Consider the following 17,128-nt stretch of genomic DNA (forward strand, 5'->3'; position numbering starts at 1 on the left):
TTTTTATCGCTTTCTCGCTCTGATTGTATTTTGAAGTATTTTTCAAAGATTGTTCGGCATCTGGTCTCATGCCCCTCTCATCGCCTCAATTGTATGTGTTGGAATACAAAAAATAACGAAATAAACGAGTATTTTTTTTATCCATCATCACTTGAGTTTGGTGGGTATCTTTTTAATTATATTAAATTGTTTTTCAACGCGATTCCCTCTTTCCAGCAGTCAAATTAAGGCAACTTGCGATCTGATTTGGCCGGTTGATGTTGTTCTGTTCTTTTGCTGCTGTCGTTGGTTATTGGTTCGTCTTAATGATCATGACATGCCATTGGCACTTCCGTCTCCCGGGCAATCAGCCGTCGTCAACAACAACACATTGCTGCTGCGTATTCTGCTGCTTCTGTTGATACGGCAATTTTGAACAACTGCCAAGCGTTAGCAAAGAAGACATTGAGGCAGACTGTCTATTTGTAGTCGTTTTATGTGTCTTCCTGTTCAATAGCGGCTTGCACTGCCGTCTCTCAATGGCCAAGTCTTGACGGCATATTTATGAGCACATACAAATTAGAATTTTTTTTGAAGTATTATATACACATGTTCATATATGTATTATATGCTTATTCACAGCCCATCATTATTGCCATTTTAAAACTAATGTTTTGGGTCAAGACTTGAATCTTCCAGAATTCCTTTCAACTTTCAGCTTTAGTCTACCACAATTTCCATCGACTTACATATTTCGTTTATATATCCCTACAATAACCGATCTCCGCTTTAACTGTTTTGTTTGTTTATTTATATTTTTCATCGCTGAGATATTTTATTGACATTTTGATATGTTTTTTTCAGATATGCAACAATTTTGGCTTTCGATGTAAAAGTGGAGCGTGAAGCTCAGGAGATGGCAGATTCGTTGGGTGTGAAAATATTCCAAGCTGACATTATTTATCATCTGTTTGACAAGTTTATGGCCTATCGTGATGAGCTGAAGCAAAAGAAACGCGAAGAATTCCGCTCAATTGCCGTCTTTCCATGCAAACTTAAGGTGAGTGTCCACATGAATAAACACTACTTTGAGATTTGTACGAGTATACTCGTATACATATATGTATATGACATGCATATGTATCTATGTACATTGGCACATTTTAGGTGCGAAGCGTTGAGAAATGCAATTCTTGTGCATAAATCAAAAATACAAAGTACAAAATTGTTTTTTTCATAACTGGGGTAGAGGATAAAACAAAAAGGAAATAGTATGACATGCACGTGTAGATGTGTGAAAGTTGGGGTAGAACTGAATGTAATATTATATATCGTAAGCACTTTTTCGACTTTTCCCTTCAACAGATTCTTAAAAAGCCAAATTTTTCGAATGATTTGGCTTATAAACAAATGACAGGTAAATAACTGGAGATAATCTTATCATCTGCAGTAAATTCCTAGTCTTGGCCTATATTCTGAGACGAATTTTACAATGTATACGGCTAGAACAAATTCGCAGAAAAAAGTTCCGTTGTTTTTGCTTTTGTTCGTATGCATTGTCTACACATAAATTATACTCAGTTTCGTGGCGATTTCGCTGGCTAACAATGGAGTGGGGAGCTAAGGAAAATCGCATTTTAGTGATTGAAAACTTAATTATTCTAGAATGTTTGTTAACCGCACGATAAATATTTTTTCCCCAACGTCTGAGTGACAGACAGAAAAGCAAGTGGTCGCCCTCGCGCGGTTCGAACCAGTGCAGCCGTAAAATGCGTTTGAGAAAGAATTCGCAGAAATCTCTTTAGAAAGAAGAAAAGATCCTGATCCATGTCAAGACTAAACAGAGAAGATCTCCATATGAAAGCCTTCCGTCGCTCAACTGAGATGAGAAAATTTTCTCTGTTGAAAAAGTTTTTAATAAGCAAAACGACAAAATCTATGCTAAAACTTCTAAAAACGTAACAAATGTTTTTCCAAGGGTTGAGTGTGGCCACCATCCATCCTCCGTAATGTTTTGGTGGTGAGTGCCTTGTAAGTGCATAATATCTCTGAATTTCTTTCAGAGAGATTCCGCTCCACCCCATAAGGCAAAAACCGGCCTGCAGTGGCTAAAAGACTATATTCCTGGGTTCATAGCCGCAGAAGATTGGCCGCCTGGAAGTCCAGATCTGAATCCATTGGACTACAGTTTGTGGTAAGAATTGGAGGACATGATGGCCTGTCGAAAACCTTACAGAAATTTGAAGAGTCTCAAACAATCTTTGGGGCGAGCAGCAACGCTAATATCTACACTAGGTGGGACTATTCGAATAAAAATTATTCGAATAATAAAATCTTTTATTCGAGAGGTATTCATAATTCGAATAATATTTATTCGAATTTTTTATTCGTTTATTCGAATTATGCTATTCGAATACCTCACTATTCGAATACCTCACTATTCGAATACCTTACTATTCCCATACCTCACTATTCGAATACCTTACTATTCGAATACCTTACTATTTGAATACTTCACTATTCGAATATTTTTGGTAAATATTTACTTAGATTAGCGGACTACTAATCGGTTTCTGTACAAGTGCATGTACCTATGTATGCAAATTCAAAAACCACGCAAAGGCTTATATTAACACGTTCCCTGTCGCAATACAAAAATGCAAAATTGACCTACAAGTCCAGCAGGGTTTTTTGAATAATTTGTTTTTTTGTAGTCATAGGATAGCTTTAGTAATAATAATAATTAAAAAAAAACGGATGTAGGGTATTTCTACCTGAAACACATATGGTACATGAGCGTAGAGGGACATTTTTGCTTCTGCACGTTCATGAAACACATGTGGTTCATATACCCCCTGACGCACATATGGCTCAAGAACGTATCAGTGCTTATCAGGCGCACGTTTACTGAACCATATGTGGCTCAGCGGACAGGGAACGTGTTAAATGAAAATACTACCTACTTTTTATTGTGTCGGCGCTTTGTTTTTGTTTCATGTTTTGGTAAATATTTACTTAGATTAGCGGACTACTCTTGCTTGAGGCATGAAATTATTTTCTTTTAGGTTTTTTTGCTTTTCGCAGTACTATTGTATGCACATACATATACTCATATACTCTACCTGCTACTGACTGACCTAAGCCCGATAAACGAGTGCAGACAGTCCTACGACCATGCATACGCTTAGGTAACTGGCGATAAGAATTATATAGATGGACATTTCAGGCAAACTTTTCTTTGGGTTGAGTTAAAAAAAAAAAATCAAGAACCTCAAGCAAGAACGTTCAGCCAATCTAATCATCAATCAAGACAAATAAAAAAAATAATAATAATGCCCAGAAGCAAAGTTTGGCAACATTTTACAATCGTGGAAAATACCGGTGAGGCCTCCTGCAATTATTGTGGTGATATGCTGAAACGTATGGGATCCACCACTTGTTTATGGAACCATTATAACTTTAAGCATAAACTCAGTTATGGAGTTGATAATCAACCGGAACCTTCGAGCAGCCGTGCTACAGGTGATTCAGAAGAAATTTTGCTAAACACAAGAATTGTTACGAGGGAAAACCAAATATTTTTTTAGAAACGCTCTGATGTTTTTATGCACATTTAGTTATGCACATACATGTAAGTATGTATACCTGTCGATGTTTTATCAAGAACAATACCAAAGAAATCTTATCATATTAGCTAATTGAAACATGAAGCGGTCAAATCAAAAAATCACAATGTTCAAAAATCGAGAAAAACTGATTAGCACCATGAGAAGGGCCAATGTAATTTTTATATTTTTAAAATCATTTTCTCCCTGATATAAATGAATATATAGTAAGGTATTCGAATAGTAAGGTATTCGAATAGTGAGGTATTCGAATAGTAAGGTATTCGAATAGTGAGGTATTCGAGTAGTAAAGTACTCGAATAGCGAGGTATTCGAATAGTAAGGTATTCGAATAATGAACTATTCGAATTATTTGAAACGAATAGTATTATTCGTTTTATTCGAATATTATTCGAAAATAGTCCCACTCCTAATCTACACTACATATCCTAAATTAAATTTTTTTTAATAGTAGATGATCAGGAGTCTTAAGCGCTCGGTGTTACAACCATTGCTTAACAGTTTTGCACTTATAATATACATACTTGAATTGTTGCCCTGTTGAAGAATCCAATTTCCTGCTTATGCATTTTACTGTTTTTGAAATTTAGGAACAAAAAACAAAATTAAAAATATAAATTATATTATTTTTCATATTTTTAATAAAAAAACTGAGCAACGCTATCTTACTTAGTTGATCCATTTTGTTTCGATTTATTTGTGTTAACAGCAAATTGCCCTGCAAAGTGCTCTTTCTCAAAAATTGAACATTTTTACTTTACAACACTTTTAATCAGATCGTCTACTTTTTAGGTGCGTTCAAATAAAACCGATCTAGTTTCAACTCGTCTAACTTATTTTTATTTGTTGCTTTCCACTTAATTTGTGAAACTACCTAATGTTCGTGTGGAATTTCGTTTGACGGTGTTATAAAACACTTATTAAGCAAATCTCCTTTTCTCGCTCGCAATAAATTTGAATGCTTTTCTCTCAAAATATTGAAAATTTACACTCGTCGGTATATAAAATATTTTTCCAGAAGTTTGGAGTTTTGTGCGAATTCAATTCGGTTCTATTGATTCGCTTTAGGTTTTGCGGAAGATTTTTGGACCTTTGCACGTTGGCAACGGCGAATATCGCAGGCGATGGAACGATGAGCTGTATGAGCTTTACGACGACATAGACATAGCGCAGCGAATAAAGAGCCAGCGTCTACGCTGGCTCGGTCAAGTGCCAAGGCTGTTGAAAGTATTCGATGCGGTATCAGCTGGTGGTAGCAGAGGTGGAGAAGGACTTGGATTCACTGAGTGTGTCCAACTGGCGCCGGTAAGCACGAGAAAGAAACGATGCTAGATGCACCTTACCAGCACCTCACCACCATGTTTGAATAGTTCAGCCGGTAGCGATCCCACATGGCTCGCGTTGCACCCGATCGCAGCGTGACTCTATAGGCAGCATCTTTTCTTTCTGTGCCAGCATCACATTCCTCATCGTACCAACTGTCGCCGAAATCCGGTTTCTTCTTCGGCGGTGGTACGTAGAGGCCGAGAAAGTTTGCTCCATTAAGCGTGCATGCGGGTTTGTTGGGCAGTACTCTCTGAGAGCAGAAGTGAGAGTCGAGTGGCGAATCTTCTGGCTGTCTGTTGTGATTGCAGGTTTTCGATGTCGAACATTCTTTGCGTAGGTAGATTTACGCTTTTCGCTGCACAAAGGCGTGTGCGTAGTTTGGCTGCAACAAGGTAATGATCCGAGTCGATGTTGGGACCTCGGATCGTACGTACATCTAAAACACTAGAACCGTATCTTTCATCTATCACAACACGATCGATCTGGTTTCGCGTTTTTCGGTCAAGAGACAGTCAGGTGGCTTGGTGTATCTTCTTATGCTGGAATCTGATGCTGCAGACTACCATGTTTCGGGCCCCGGCGAAGTCGATCAGCCTCTGTCCGTTACCGGATGTTTCTTTGGGCAGGCTGAATTTTTATGTGGCGCCTCCCAAACCCAGCGCACAACCAGGTCTTTTGGGATGCTTACCCTTCTCACGTTGACTCGCTCTCGAACAAGGGAGCTATCCAGGGGATACTTGGACTAATCCTAGAAGTTGTGAGCTACTTGAACCATATGTAGAAGAATCGTCCTGGCCACTCCCAAGTGAATGGCAATCAGTAACTTTCTCCACTTGTGTGGACTTCTACATATGGAACAATCCTCCAACAAATTCGCTAAGCCAAAATTACGGCGCATTACTGATCTATTTAATATTGAACCAAGCGATTAGTCTGTTCCTTTGTTCGGTTTACAGAATTTAGTCACAGCTTACGAAGTTTTCCCTTCATTCAACAAAACTGTACCTGGAAGCACGTTGGAGAGAGGAACTGAGCAACTCTTCCTAGTCAAAACTTACAGGATTTAGTCCAAAGTTTTTCTTCTGACAAGTTCATGAAAAGTGTCTAACGATCTAAGGGTCAGTTTGCAAGTGTCTCGAAAAACAGAAAGCGGTGAAACCAAATAAATCTATATTGTAAAATGTTTGAAAATGTAAGTAATTATTTATTTTTAATTTAACATATTTTAATAAATTTTAATTGATCCTGGCCAAATCCGTGTGGTACTAATGAATACTCTGAAAGTGTGACCATTTTACACTCAAGGCATTAATTATTTTATAAACAAGCCGACTGACGTTTTTGCTACAAAAGTGCATTTTGCGTTCCTGTACAGCTTCAAAGGTTTCAGTGGAAGTGTAAAGGAACAGGAATGACTGATCGAGTTTAAGTCTCTGCATTGTAAAATATCGAGTATGCAATAAAAAGGCGGTTTAGGTCCGTCACATCAACCAATACAATATCACTTAGCCACTGTGAAACGCTGATACAACGAGTTCCAACGAGTCCGTCGATCCTTGCAGGAGGAACTTACTTATAGAGAAGGCCGTCCAAAAACAATTATTGTGCCAAAAACAATCGAAGCTGTGCGTCAATAAACGCAAGATCTTCATGTGACTTAACGCAAGATTGAGGCATCCTTGTACATTAGTGGGACCAGCATAAATTCATTATTGCGTGAATTTGAAAATTGCCGCATAAATTGACATTTGCCAAAAAAGGCTCACGTCGATTTGTGTAAAAAAATTTTGACGAAATTCAGCTGAGGTGGTTCAAACCACGTCTATGACATCGCAACAGGTGACGAATCTTGAATCCATGCATATGAGCTGGAAACCAAACAGCAATCGCCAAGCCAAGTTTAATCCAACAAAAGTTATTCGCGGAAGAAGGGTCAAAACAAATGGACGCCTGTTTTTTTGAAAAATCTGCAGATGTCGCAACTGTACCACATAAATGGGAAAACAACCATTTGTTTGCTAGGAGTTTTCGAAGCATCACGGAAAACCAACCGTCAAAGACTAATCATCATACTTCACAAAGACATTACACACATCACGCGCATCAGCTCACACAAGAGATTACATCCCTGATTTTTCACCTAATTATTCCTTTTTGCTCCCAAACATCAAAAATAAAATACGAGGTCAATTTGGAAAAGCTTTTGTTGAATTTAAAAAGCGTGTATTTTAACTAAAAATGCCACTGATGAGTACAGTAATTTGTTAAACCGCGGGCATCGATAACTCATATCTGTTTATCTGCAGTAGTGTAAAAATATCAAAATATCAATGAGCTGTATCCAAAAAATGCATCACATATGTACATGCATATGTGTATGTAGGTTTACACGAATCAATGCCAGAATAATGAAATACAACTTTGTGAACCACACTTAGATTAAGTGAACCAACAACTAACGCAGCAAGCACAACCAGCTAAATTTCCGCTTATTATCTAACTTTGTTGTTGTTACAGATAGGTGCTTTTTAAGAAGCAAAAAGCTAAGTTGAGAAGTAAGAACCAGTTTCAATGGTACATGAACTTCTTAGATTAAGTCAGCTCGATTATCTGTTAGGTAGTGCCACAGTATATACAGATATTTTATTGCATTTTGCGTAGCAGCAGCCAGGAAGTGGAAAAAATTGCCTAACGTGATTTCTGTTCATAGGCCATGAAAAAATATGTTGAGTGATCAAGTGGGATTGCTATTGATTGGCAAGTTTATTACAAGTAATTTACTTATGTATGTTACAATTCATTTTGAATTTGAGTAATTCAGTTTTCGAATTAGTGATTTCCTGCTAAGTTGGGAAAAAAAGTTTATAAGTATATCTCAATGTTTAGCTACTGGCTTTCTTGTTCAGTAGCTACGCGTTGAAATATACTTGATTTAAAGCAGCTCAACTCAATACGTAACTCTGATTGATTTTTCTGCAAATTTTGGTTTTCTTTACTAACCTACAACTAATTATAGCTGAGTGCGAAGCAGAATATTTTGCGTTCCTTTGGCAACCCCACAGTTATTTTCCATATCTTCTTCATATGGCTTTATATATTTTTTGGAGGAAGGGCTACGCTTCCATAGCTGATGTGACCGGGTCAATTGATGAAAAACGCTTTCCACGCAAGGTGGAAGGTCTGGAAACAGCCAACGGCCAAAATCGCGTAAGCGGTTATCGCGCCAATTAAGAAGAAGAGGCAACAGTCGCACGAGGCCATGTCGGTGAATGCGGTGGATGCCCTAATAATTCGAACTTTAATTGATTGATTTTAGCCATTGTCAAAATGCTCTTGTGGCGCGGTGCATTGTCCTGTTGAAAAATAATTTTTTTCTTTTGCAAACTGGGTCTGTTTTCACGAACTTTTTTTTTCTACCTGGGGTAAAAGGTTAAAATAATATTTAAGATTTATCGTTTTATCAGTTTGTATGTAACCCACAAACAAAATTCTTTTCGCATCCCAAAAAACTGATGCTAACACTTTCTTGGCAGATTTCTGGGCATGAACTCATTTCGGAGCCGAAGAGCAGGTCCACATAAATTTTTAGTCTCGTGTTTTTTTGATTTAGGATCATGGTGATATAGTCTCATTCATAGTGAGATGCACAAAATCCCTTTTATCCTTTCGAAAACGCTCAAGATGTTGCTGAGAAAATCGATCCATTATTATTGAACAACCTGGGGTACATATACTTGGTGATAAATATTCAGAAGATGTGGCCAATATCAGACCGTTAGCATCTCTCAGTGAATTTAAAAGAATCAGCTGATTGGCTGACGTGACCGGGGTCATGACAACGGTTTGTGCATGAAAAAACTGAAATATATAGGAAAAGAAATCAACACAGCTTTCGCTCACGGTGAAAGGCGTTGCTTCGTTGCCATCTGAACAACGATTAACTGCACGAGTGTGTGAATACGTGTGAAATGAGCGGCAACGAAGTAGGGTGGGCACTGTTTCCAGCAAAACTACTTATTCTTTCAAAATCTCTGAAAACCGATTAACGGTCTGATTTTGGTCACGTCTTCTGCATTCTGTCCACCGCTAGTCGTACGCAGGGATAATTCATTTCATGAGGAATTTATTTCTTTTTTAATTTTAAAATTCAAGTCCTTCTTTTTTCCTTTTTTCCTTCTGTCGCCAGATCATACTATTCGGCAGAGTTAAAAGTGGTGTAGTTGTTGTAGCAGCAGGAAAACGATTTAAAGTTTTCCGCTTATTATCACTATTTCAAATTCACTAGTAGATTAGAGAAGTCAAAGTAGGGCGAACTTGACTAAAACCTGTTCTGGTAATGCATGCATTTAACTATCTAAACTGTATTCGCCATTTCACTCCATATGGAGTGTCAGAAGATATTGTGCTCTGTGCCCAATTAAATGTTTTACGTGCAGTATCGCGTGACTACCATTCGAAATTCAGAGATAACGTAGGTTCGAATCTCAGTGAGAGACCAAAATGCAGAAAAAGTTTTTTCTAATAGCGGTCGCCCCTCAGCAGGCAAAGGTAAACCTCCGAGTGCATTTCTGCCATTAAAAAGCTCCTCATAAAAATATCTGCCGTTCGGAGTCGGCTTGTAACTGTAGGTCCCTCCATTTGTGGAACAACATCAAGACGCACACCACAAATAGGAGGAGGAGCTCGGTCAAATACCCAAAAAGGGTGAACACGTCAATTATATATACAAATATATCCCCAAAAGAAGCGTACTCTTTACTTTCATTTCCAAGCGAACTTTGAAAAGAGTTACATCGATGAAAGAGTGAGGTAAACGTTTTTGTACTTGCAAATCTTTTTCTCTGTATAATATAAATATAGAAAATCGTTGCGTTGGTGGACATTAATCTCGGTATGTATTACCTTCTTGAACAGCTTAAGCTATTTGGCTAAATAGTATAGGAAAACGAGCAAGTCGTTTCTTCTTTCTTGTAGTAGTGATGGCAATTAATTACATCGACCATCATGACCATCGAATACTTTCAGCATGATTAAAACTGAAATTTTAAATTTGAAAAGTCGAGCCAAGAAACACCGAGAGATTTGGTAACTCCTAAAACTGGAGGAAAGGAGAGAAGTAACAGGAGGAAAAATATAGGATAGAATAGAGAAATTTAGGTAGGTTAGTTAGATCTGTTAGAATTTTCTAGATTCTTTGGTAAATCTGAAAATATCCTCCAGTTAGACAGAATAAATTTTACTCGTTCTCATGACATCGGAACCCAAAATTCGCAGCCTCACTCTAGCAAATGCAAAACATGCACAGAGAAAATGCTCAGTGCTATTCGCCTCCTCTAAGCAAGAGAGGCAAATCGACCTCTAACCGAACGTCTTTTCTTCCAAGTTTTAGAAGAAAGTCCGAAAGTTTTCTGTTCGGGCTTGTCATAAAATACTTTGTAATTCTGCAGCGTTGTAGATGGGACCCTCGCTTTTCTTGTGAATTGCATACATAATCGCTGATCCACTTCATGGTTTCTGCAGAATTGATTCCCTGTGGGGGAACCGCTGATCCACGGTTGGGCAATTCATCGCCAATTTCTTTCCCTTGAACACCGCAGTGTCCTGGAATGCATATAAGAAGAAGCTTAATGTTTTTGCAAGACATTCTTGAACAATCTGTCACAAAAGACTCCAATCTGTTTCCCGCTCCATCTTCATTTTTTTTTCGATAGCAGAAAATAGTCGAACACGCAAAACACTTGCCTTATTTATGTCTCTTAAAAACAAACTAAACATGCTATATACATAGCTAAAACCGTGAACATACCTTCGAGACGAGTGTGCCAACATAAAAAAAAAATTAGAATCGAGAGTCGAATGCACGTAACCCACTAAATTCGCCTTATTTTTTGAACACACCTCGTACATATATACATATTTCGCTAAATCAATGCCTTGTACAATACTGTAAAACACTTTTATTTTTCCTTTTCTAGATCTTGCCTCAATTTATCTTCAACAGTCGTGATCCGATAGTAATGGGTGTAATGGTGGAGAACGGTATTGTTAAAGTCGGAACACCTATTTGTGTGCCCAGCAAAGAGGTGAGTAAATCCCATGTTTGTAAAAAAATTACTACAAGTATAATTATATACATAAGGTAAGTAAATAGTAGCTAAAGTAGAACAAATTCATTTAAACGGCTTCAGATTTGTTCCTTTTTGCACAGCTGCAAGTAATTCCTGTACATTTTTATTCGCCTGAGAAAATTAGGCCAGTACACGAGTTTGATTATATACAAAAATATTACTTTATTCCCACGAAGAAAAACTAAATGATAAACAAACAAAAGAAAAAAAAAAAGAATGGAAAACATATATAAATAAAAATATATATATAAATAAAAAAAATATATATAAATAAAAAAATATATACAAATAAAAAGAAATATAAATAAAAAAGCTAACAATTGAGAAAAAAATACAAAAAAGAATTTTAAGAATAAAAATAAAAAACTTCCATTAATGTTGCTAGACTCAACATCACTAGACAAAATTAATAATCTATTCCATATGTAAATAGGTGGCTAGGTATGTGAATTATATTTTATATTCTCATTTATACTTTGATAAACATTAACAATGAATATCCTTATTTCCATTTAACTGATTCACTCCGTAGGGTTGCAACAATACCTGCTCATTGTTTATGCAAGCACTCAATGTCTACGGAAATTTGTAATACGATTGTAGTCGTACGCTCACTTAACTTACTGTCATTGAAGTAAACAAGTACTTATTATCAATATTATTATGGTGTATGTAATATAAACGTGAAAAGGTTACGCCGAGCTTCGCTATCCATTTGTAGAAACTTTAAATTTTATTCCACCGAATTGGGGAATACGTTGCTTAATAGAAACTTTTTTCTGGCAGAAAAAGGCGATTTGTCATTGCGATATAAAACTCGCTTGTCCTACTTTACATATATCGTTCATTTGCTGTAAAAGTGCCATAATATTAAAAAAGAAATGTTTTTAGATAAGTAAGCAGAAATGATAAGTATGTACAGGTTGGAAAATCATCGATGTGGAAGAAACTGCTATACATTGTATGCAAAAAAACAAAAAAAAAATTGTTAAAATCGCTGTAAAAGTGAATACCTTAAAAGTTTCTAAATATTCCAATTAACTAGTTGACATGTTTCTTTTTTTTTAATTTGTTAAATTTTTGTGAGTTTCGTACAAAGTGTGGAGCTTTGATTAATCAGATGTTTGTTATACAATGAACCATATTTTTTTAAAAAACGATCGAATAAATTTGGGTTATGTTAGGACGAATGCATGTATGTACATACATATATCGAAAATGAAAAATAATTTCATCTTGAATTTCACACACCTTCCACTTCATTCCGTGAACTTTTTTACGGCTCCTCGTTTGATTTATGCGAGTATGTTTCAAGCGACTTTCGCACCTTTCACGTGTACACCAGAGCCAGAACCGTGCTTGGCCCTGGAACCATCCGCTAAAATGCGAGAACAGTGTTTGCCGGGCTCATTTTCTGAGTTTGACCACAGTTGAGCCTCTGGTAGCACACCACTTCTCAAGTACGACCCTGGAGGGCATGGAGTCCATGGGCATCGATCCAACGATCCTCGCCATGCCCACTCTGTTGTCCAATGCCGGACCGGGGCTGTACCAATTCCCATTGTGTTTCAGCCTGCACATAGCTTTCAAGGCCTCTTCTTAGATGAAAATATCAAGTGGTGGTAGACTAACAAGAGCATCCAATGCCGGACCTGAAGTAGTCGGAACGCTCTGGTGCACAAGATGGCCACAGTGCATTGTAGTCTCGATATGATCCTCTTGACTTCCCCGAGAGAGAGTCTAGCCGCAATGAGCTTGTTCGACAAACTCAAATACAAAATCTTTTGCAAACATAATATTGCTAAGTTTTATAGTCTGATTAAGGAGACAGCCGTAATTTCAACCGATTTGTCAGTAGCGCTCACGCACGATATCGGAGCAACAGGTACCATTACTCTATTGAGTTACGCATAATCATACGATTTCTTGATCTCGACAGACTGAAGGCAATTTAAATTTGAAAAAATTTGAACTATTAAGTATTTCGATGCCATACTATAGGAACATGACTCTTTTGAACTAGCCCTTGTGTAAAAAGACCTTGCCTCGAGCCCATTTTACTGGTTTTCTTTTTCCCTGAAATATAAAAATGAAAAATATGAAACGCGATTGTACTTAATTGCTCGATTTTGCTTCATTACTATATTTGTTTCTAACAGTTTGACGGATAACTGAAATTTGCAAAGTACTTTCCAGAAGCCTATTCACAACAGTTTAAGGTTTTTACTCTTCACCTTTATTAATCAGGTCGTCTACCTCTTGAGCGCTTTCAACTCAAATCATTTATATCAACCCGATTACGTTATTTTGTTTTGTTCCTTTCCACGTGGTTTTCTAAATGGTCGGATGCAAAATATATACTTATAAATGTTTTGCTTTGATTGATAGTGAATCATAGGGCGTCGGATGCAAAGGAACACAGCTTATTATAATATTTTTTTGTCGGGACAGACTAGTCAGTACAGCACTCAGACACAATTAAGTCCATTGTACTACACTCAGGTTCCCTTTTTAATTTTCTTTAACTTTCTTGTAGTGCCAAGGAGCCAAGGTGGTCGCTTCTTAACACATCAGTGCCAAAGACCTCAAGCCTGATTCGAGCGAAGGCCGGGTTGACACAGAAAATTGTCCGCCGTCTCATCCTCCTCTCCTCATGCTAGGCAGAGCGAACTGTCTGAGATGTCCACCTTTTCCATGTGCTTTGCCCATAGAAAGTGGTCCGTCATCAATCCAACCAGCCTCTTACAGTCTCCTCTGCTTAGTGATAGAAGAAACTCCCACAATCAGTTTTGTCCATCTGCAGCCTCTCTCAGCATGCCAAGCTCGCTTGTGGGTTAGAGTACCCCGTTTGCTAACCGTGGCTTTGATGCCTGCAGAGGGGGTGGCTGTACAGGCTCCGGGCCAAGGAAGTTGGCCTCATATCCCATTCTGGCTAAAGAGACAGAGATCTCGTTACCCGCGATACCCACGTGTCCCGGGACCCATGTTAGCATCAAGCTGTTATGTCTACTGACATAGTTCAGCCTGGATTTACAGGACTCGACTACCCCTGATGGGGTTTGGGGGCTGCCATGAGTGCAGCTTGGCTGTCGCTACAGACACATATAGATCTGCCTCTCCATCTGTTTTCCATAACAAAGTTCATCGATTTTTGAACAGCATACACCTCCGCGTAAAACACAGATGCGTCCATTCCAAGAGCGAAGTGTAGATTTTTTCCCCTAGATTTCACGTATACACCAGAGCTAGAACCGTGCTCGGCCTTGGAACCATCCGCTAAAATGCGAGAACTGTGTTTGCCGGGCTCATTTTCTTTAACCACAGTTGAGCCTCTGGCAGCCCACCACTTCTCAAGTGCGACCCTGGATGCCATGGAGTCCATGGGCTTCGATCCAACGATTCTCGCCATGCCCCCTCTGTTGTCCAATACCGGACCAGGGCCGTACCAATTCCCATTGTGTTACAGCCTGCAAATGGCTTTCAAGGCCTCTTCTTAGATGAAAATATCAAGTGGTGGTAGACTAACCAGAGCATCCAATGCTGGACCTGAAGTATTCGGAAAGGTCCGGTGCACAAGATGATCACAGTGCATTGTAGTCTCGATTAGATCCTCTTGACTTCCCCGAGAGAGAGTCTACTCACTAATGCATAGGTGATAATAGGTCTTATTATAGCCGTGTAGATCCATAGGATCTTGCTAGGAGAAATACCCACGATTTCCCAAAGACATCCCTGCCCTGTCATAAGGCTGTGAGAGCTTTGGATGTTTTTGTTTCAACGTGTGACTTCCAAAAGAGTTTACGATCGTGGATTACTCCAAGATATTTGATTTCTTCGGACAGCTGGATTGTGACTCCTTTTAGCTCAGGCAGAACGAGTCCATCAAACTTTCTCCTTCTGGTGAAGTGGACAATACCAGTCTCGGTAGGGTTTGCCGATAGCCCATTCGTACAGCACCAAGTGTTAATCATATCCAGAGCTTTCTGCACTTTTCTGCACATATTCGTAAGCGAAGGGCCTATTACCAAACAGGCAACGTCGTCCGCATATGCGTGTGCGTAAACTCCCGCATCGTTTAAGGTGGATCGATCATCATGCGCCAGAAAAAATGGAGACAGCACACCGCCTGGGGGCAGCTTCTATTAATCCCGGATGATCCCATCAGATCTTCCTCTGCTCGCACGGTGACGTTTCTTTTAGCCAGCATCGAACGAATCCAATTCACTATCACCCGGTCTACGCCTGGATCATACATATATACATACATATTATTGACACAGGTGGGAGCGTGATTAGCTTTGAATAGTTTGCGGAGTGGCATAAGTAAATAACATAAAGATTTTTTTCGATTCAGTTTTATCTATATTTGCTTACTTCACTTAAATACTTGTTTACATTCTATTGCCAATTAACATTGCGAGGGGTGTCTTCTTTCACAATTTCAGCATTTTCAGTAGGTTACTAATAATTCCGACGTATTTTATAAATATATAATATTATATATATATTTATAATATATATATATTGTATATATGTATGTATATATACATTTGATGTGTGCATCTACAGTTATGTTCAAAATGATAACATAAAACAAAAAGTTGTATTTATTGGAAAAAAAAAACTTTTATTCAGTAGTTTTTTTTACCACAAATTGTTCATTTCATACAGTCTTTCCATACATTTGAAATCTTTTATTAATATTAGGAAGAATAAGAAGAACAAATATGCGATACAAAATCTCAATAATTCCCTGTTCAAAAGAATAGTTCCACCCTTAGGGGTGAAACACAAGTCTTGATAAAACAATATTTAACTAATATTTAAGTGCATAACCGATTTTTTATTACTGCTGCGCATCTGTGTGGCATGGAGTCGATGAGATCACGACACCTTTTTAGTGGGAGTTGCTTCCATACATCCTGGCCTGTGTTTCACAGATCTTTGGAGTTTGATGGTCTACGATCGGCAACATTCTTTTTTATAGCCGTACATAGATTTTCTCTAGAGTTAAGATCAGGCAACTGATAAGGGCACGACATCACCTCAACTCACGTGACCCGAAACCACTTGTTGGCAAATTGTGTGTTTTGGGTCGTTTTCTTGCTAGAATAACCACATCAATGGCATATTACAATTCAGCGTATGGCAGCACTACATTTTCTAAAATTTCCATCAAGTGTGTTGGACCGCAATGTTTGACTGTCTTGACCGTGGATTAGCGATTAACTACACTTAGCATTTCGCGGGCGACGGATATACTGCCTAGACTCAGTTCCTTCAAATTAGTTTTATTCGTGCACAAAATCGTTCTCCATTTTTACTTTGACCAATTTCCGTGTTCTTTGGCAAATTTTAAGCATGCAATATGTAGTTTTTTGTAAACAATGGAACCTTTTGTGGACTTTGAGTAGCTAATGTGCTCTAACAAATGTCTACGAACTGTTACGTTGCTTTCATTAACACTAACCGTACCGTGCCCGGTCAAATGACCGGTTACAAAATTGAATTGCAAGTTTGCACTTAAAACCCTTCTGTTTCCTTTGTATTATACAATATAATACAAAAAAAATTAAAATGTGTGATTTATTATTTTACTGTTATTTGAAAATATTAATTATGTATTAGAAAAAATTAAAAATATTTTTGAAAAAACAATTATTACATAACCGGTCAAATGACCTGTTGCGGTAAGAATAGGTATACATGATACACCGGTACGGTTAGTGTTAAGACCTAAACGATTTTTTTTTTTATTTCTGCAGAAAACACTCTAGGTTCTTTTTTAGAGACTTGGAGTATGTGTCGATCGTTTTCTCTGGCAATTTTTCGCGGAAACAGAAAGTGCTATATTTGCTATGCAAGATGGAGTAGTACCCACGCGAAATTATGTAAAGTACGTCATCAGAGAGCCCAATGCTCCGGCAGACATATGTCGTAGATGTGGCGACCACGGCGAAACTCTAAGCCATGTTTTAGCTGGGTGTACGCTATTAACAAACTCCTTCTACCTTAAACGGCACAACGATGTTGCAAAAATTATACACCTACGACTTGCTCAAATGTACG

At 38.0% G+C, this 17,128-nt stretch overlaps 1 protein-coding gene across 1 annotated transcript in view; it reads left to right on the forward strand.

Annotated features, from left to right (window-relative positions):
- The window catches only part of LOC128862410 (eukaryotic translation initiation factor 5B), a 138,660-nt gene that overhangs the window by 84,662 nt on the left and 36,870 nt on the right, over nt 1–17,128 (forward strand). The window contains exons 6-7 of the mRNA XM_054101005.1: nt 844–1,039; nt 10,907–11,014. Coding sequence (XP_053956980.1) covers nt 844–1,039; nt 10,907–11,014 — 304 coding nt within the window. The remainder of the gene's footprint in view (nt 1–843; nt 1,040–10,906; nt 11,015–17,128) is intronic.

The sequence above is a fragment of the Anastrepha ludens genome, chromosome 4 (assembly GCF_028408465.1).
Source record: "Anastrepha ludens isolate Willacy chromosome 4, idAnaLude1.1, whole genome shotgun sequence".
NCBI lineage: Eukaryota > Metazoa > Arthropoda > Insecta > Diptera > Tephritidae > Anastrepha > Anastrepha ludens.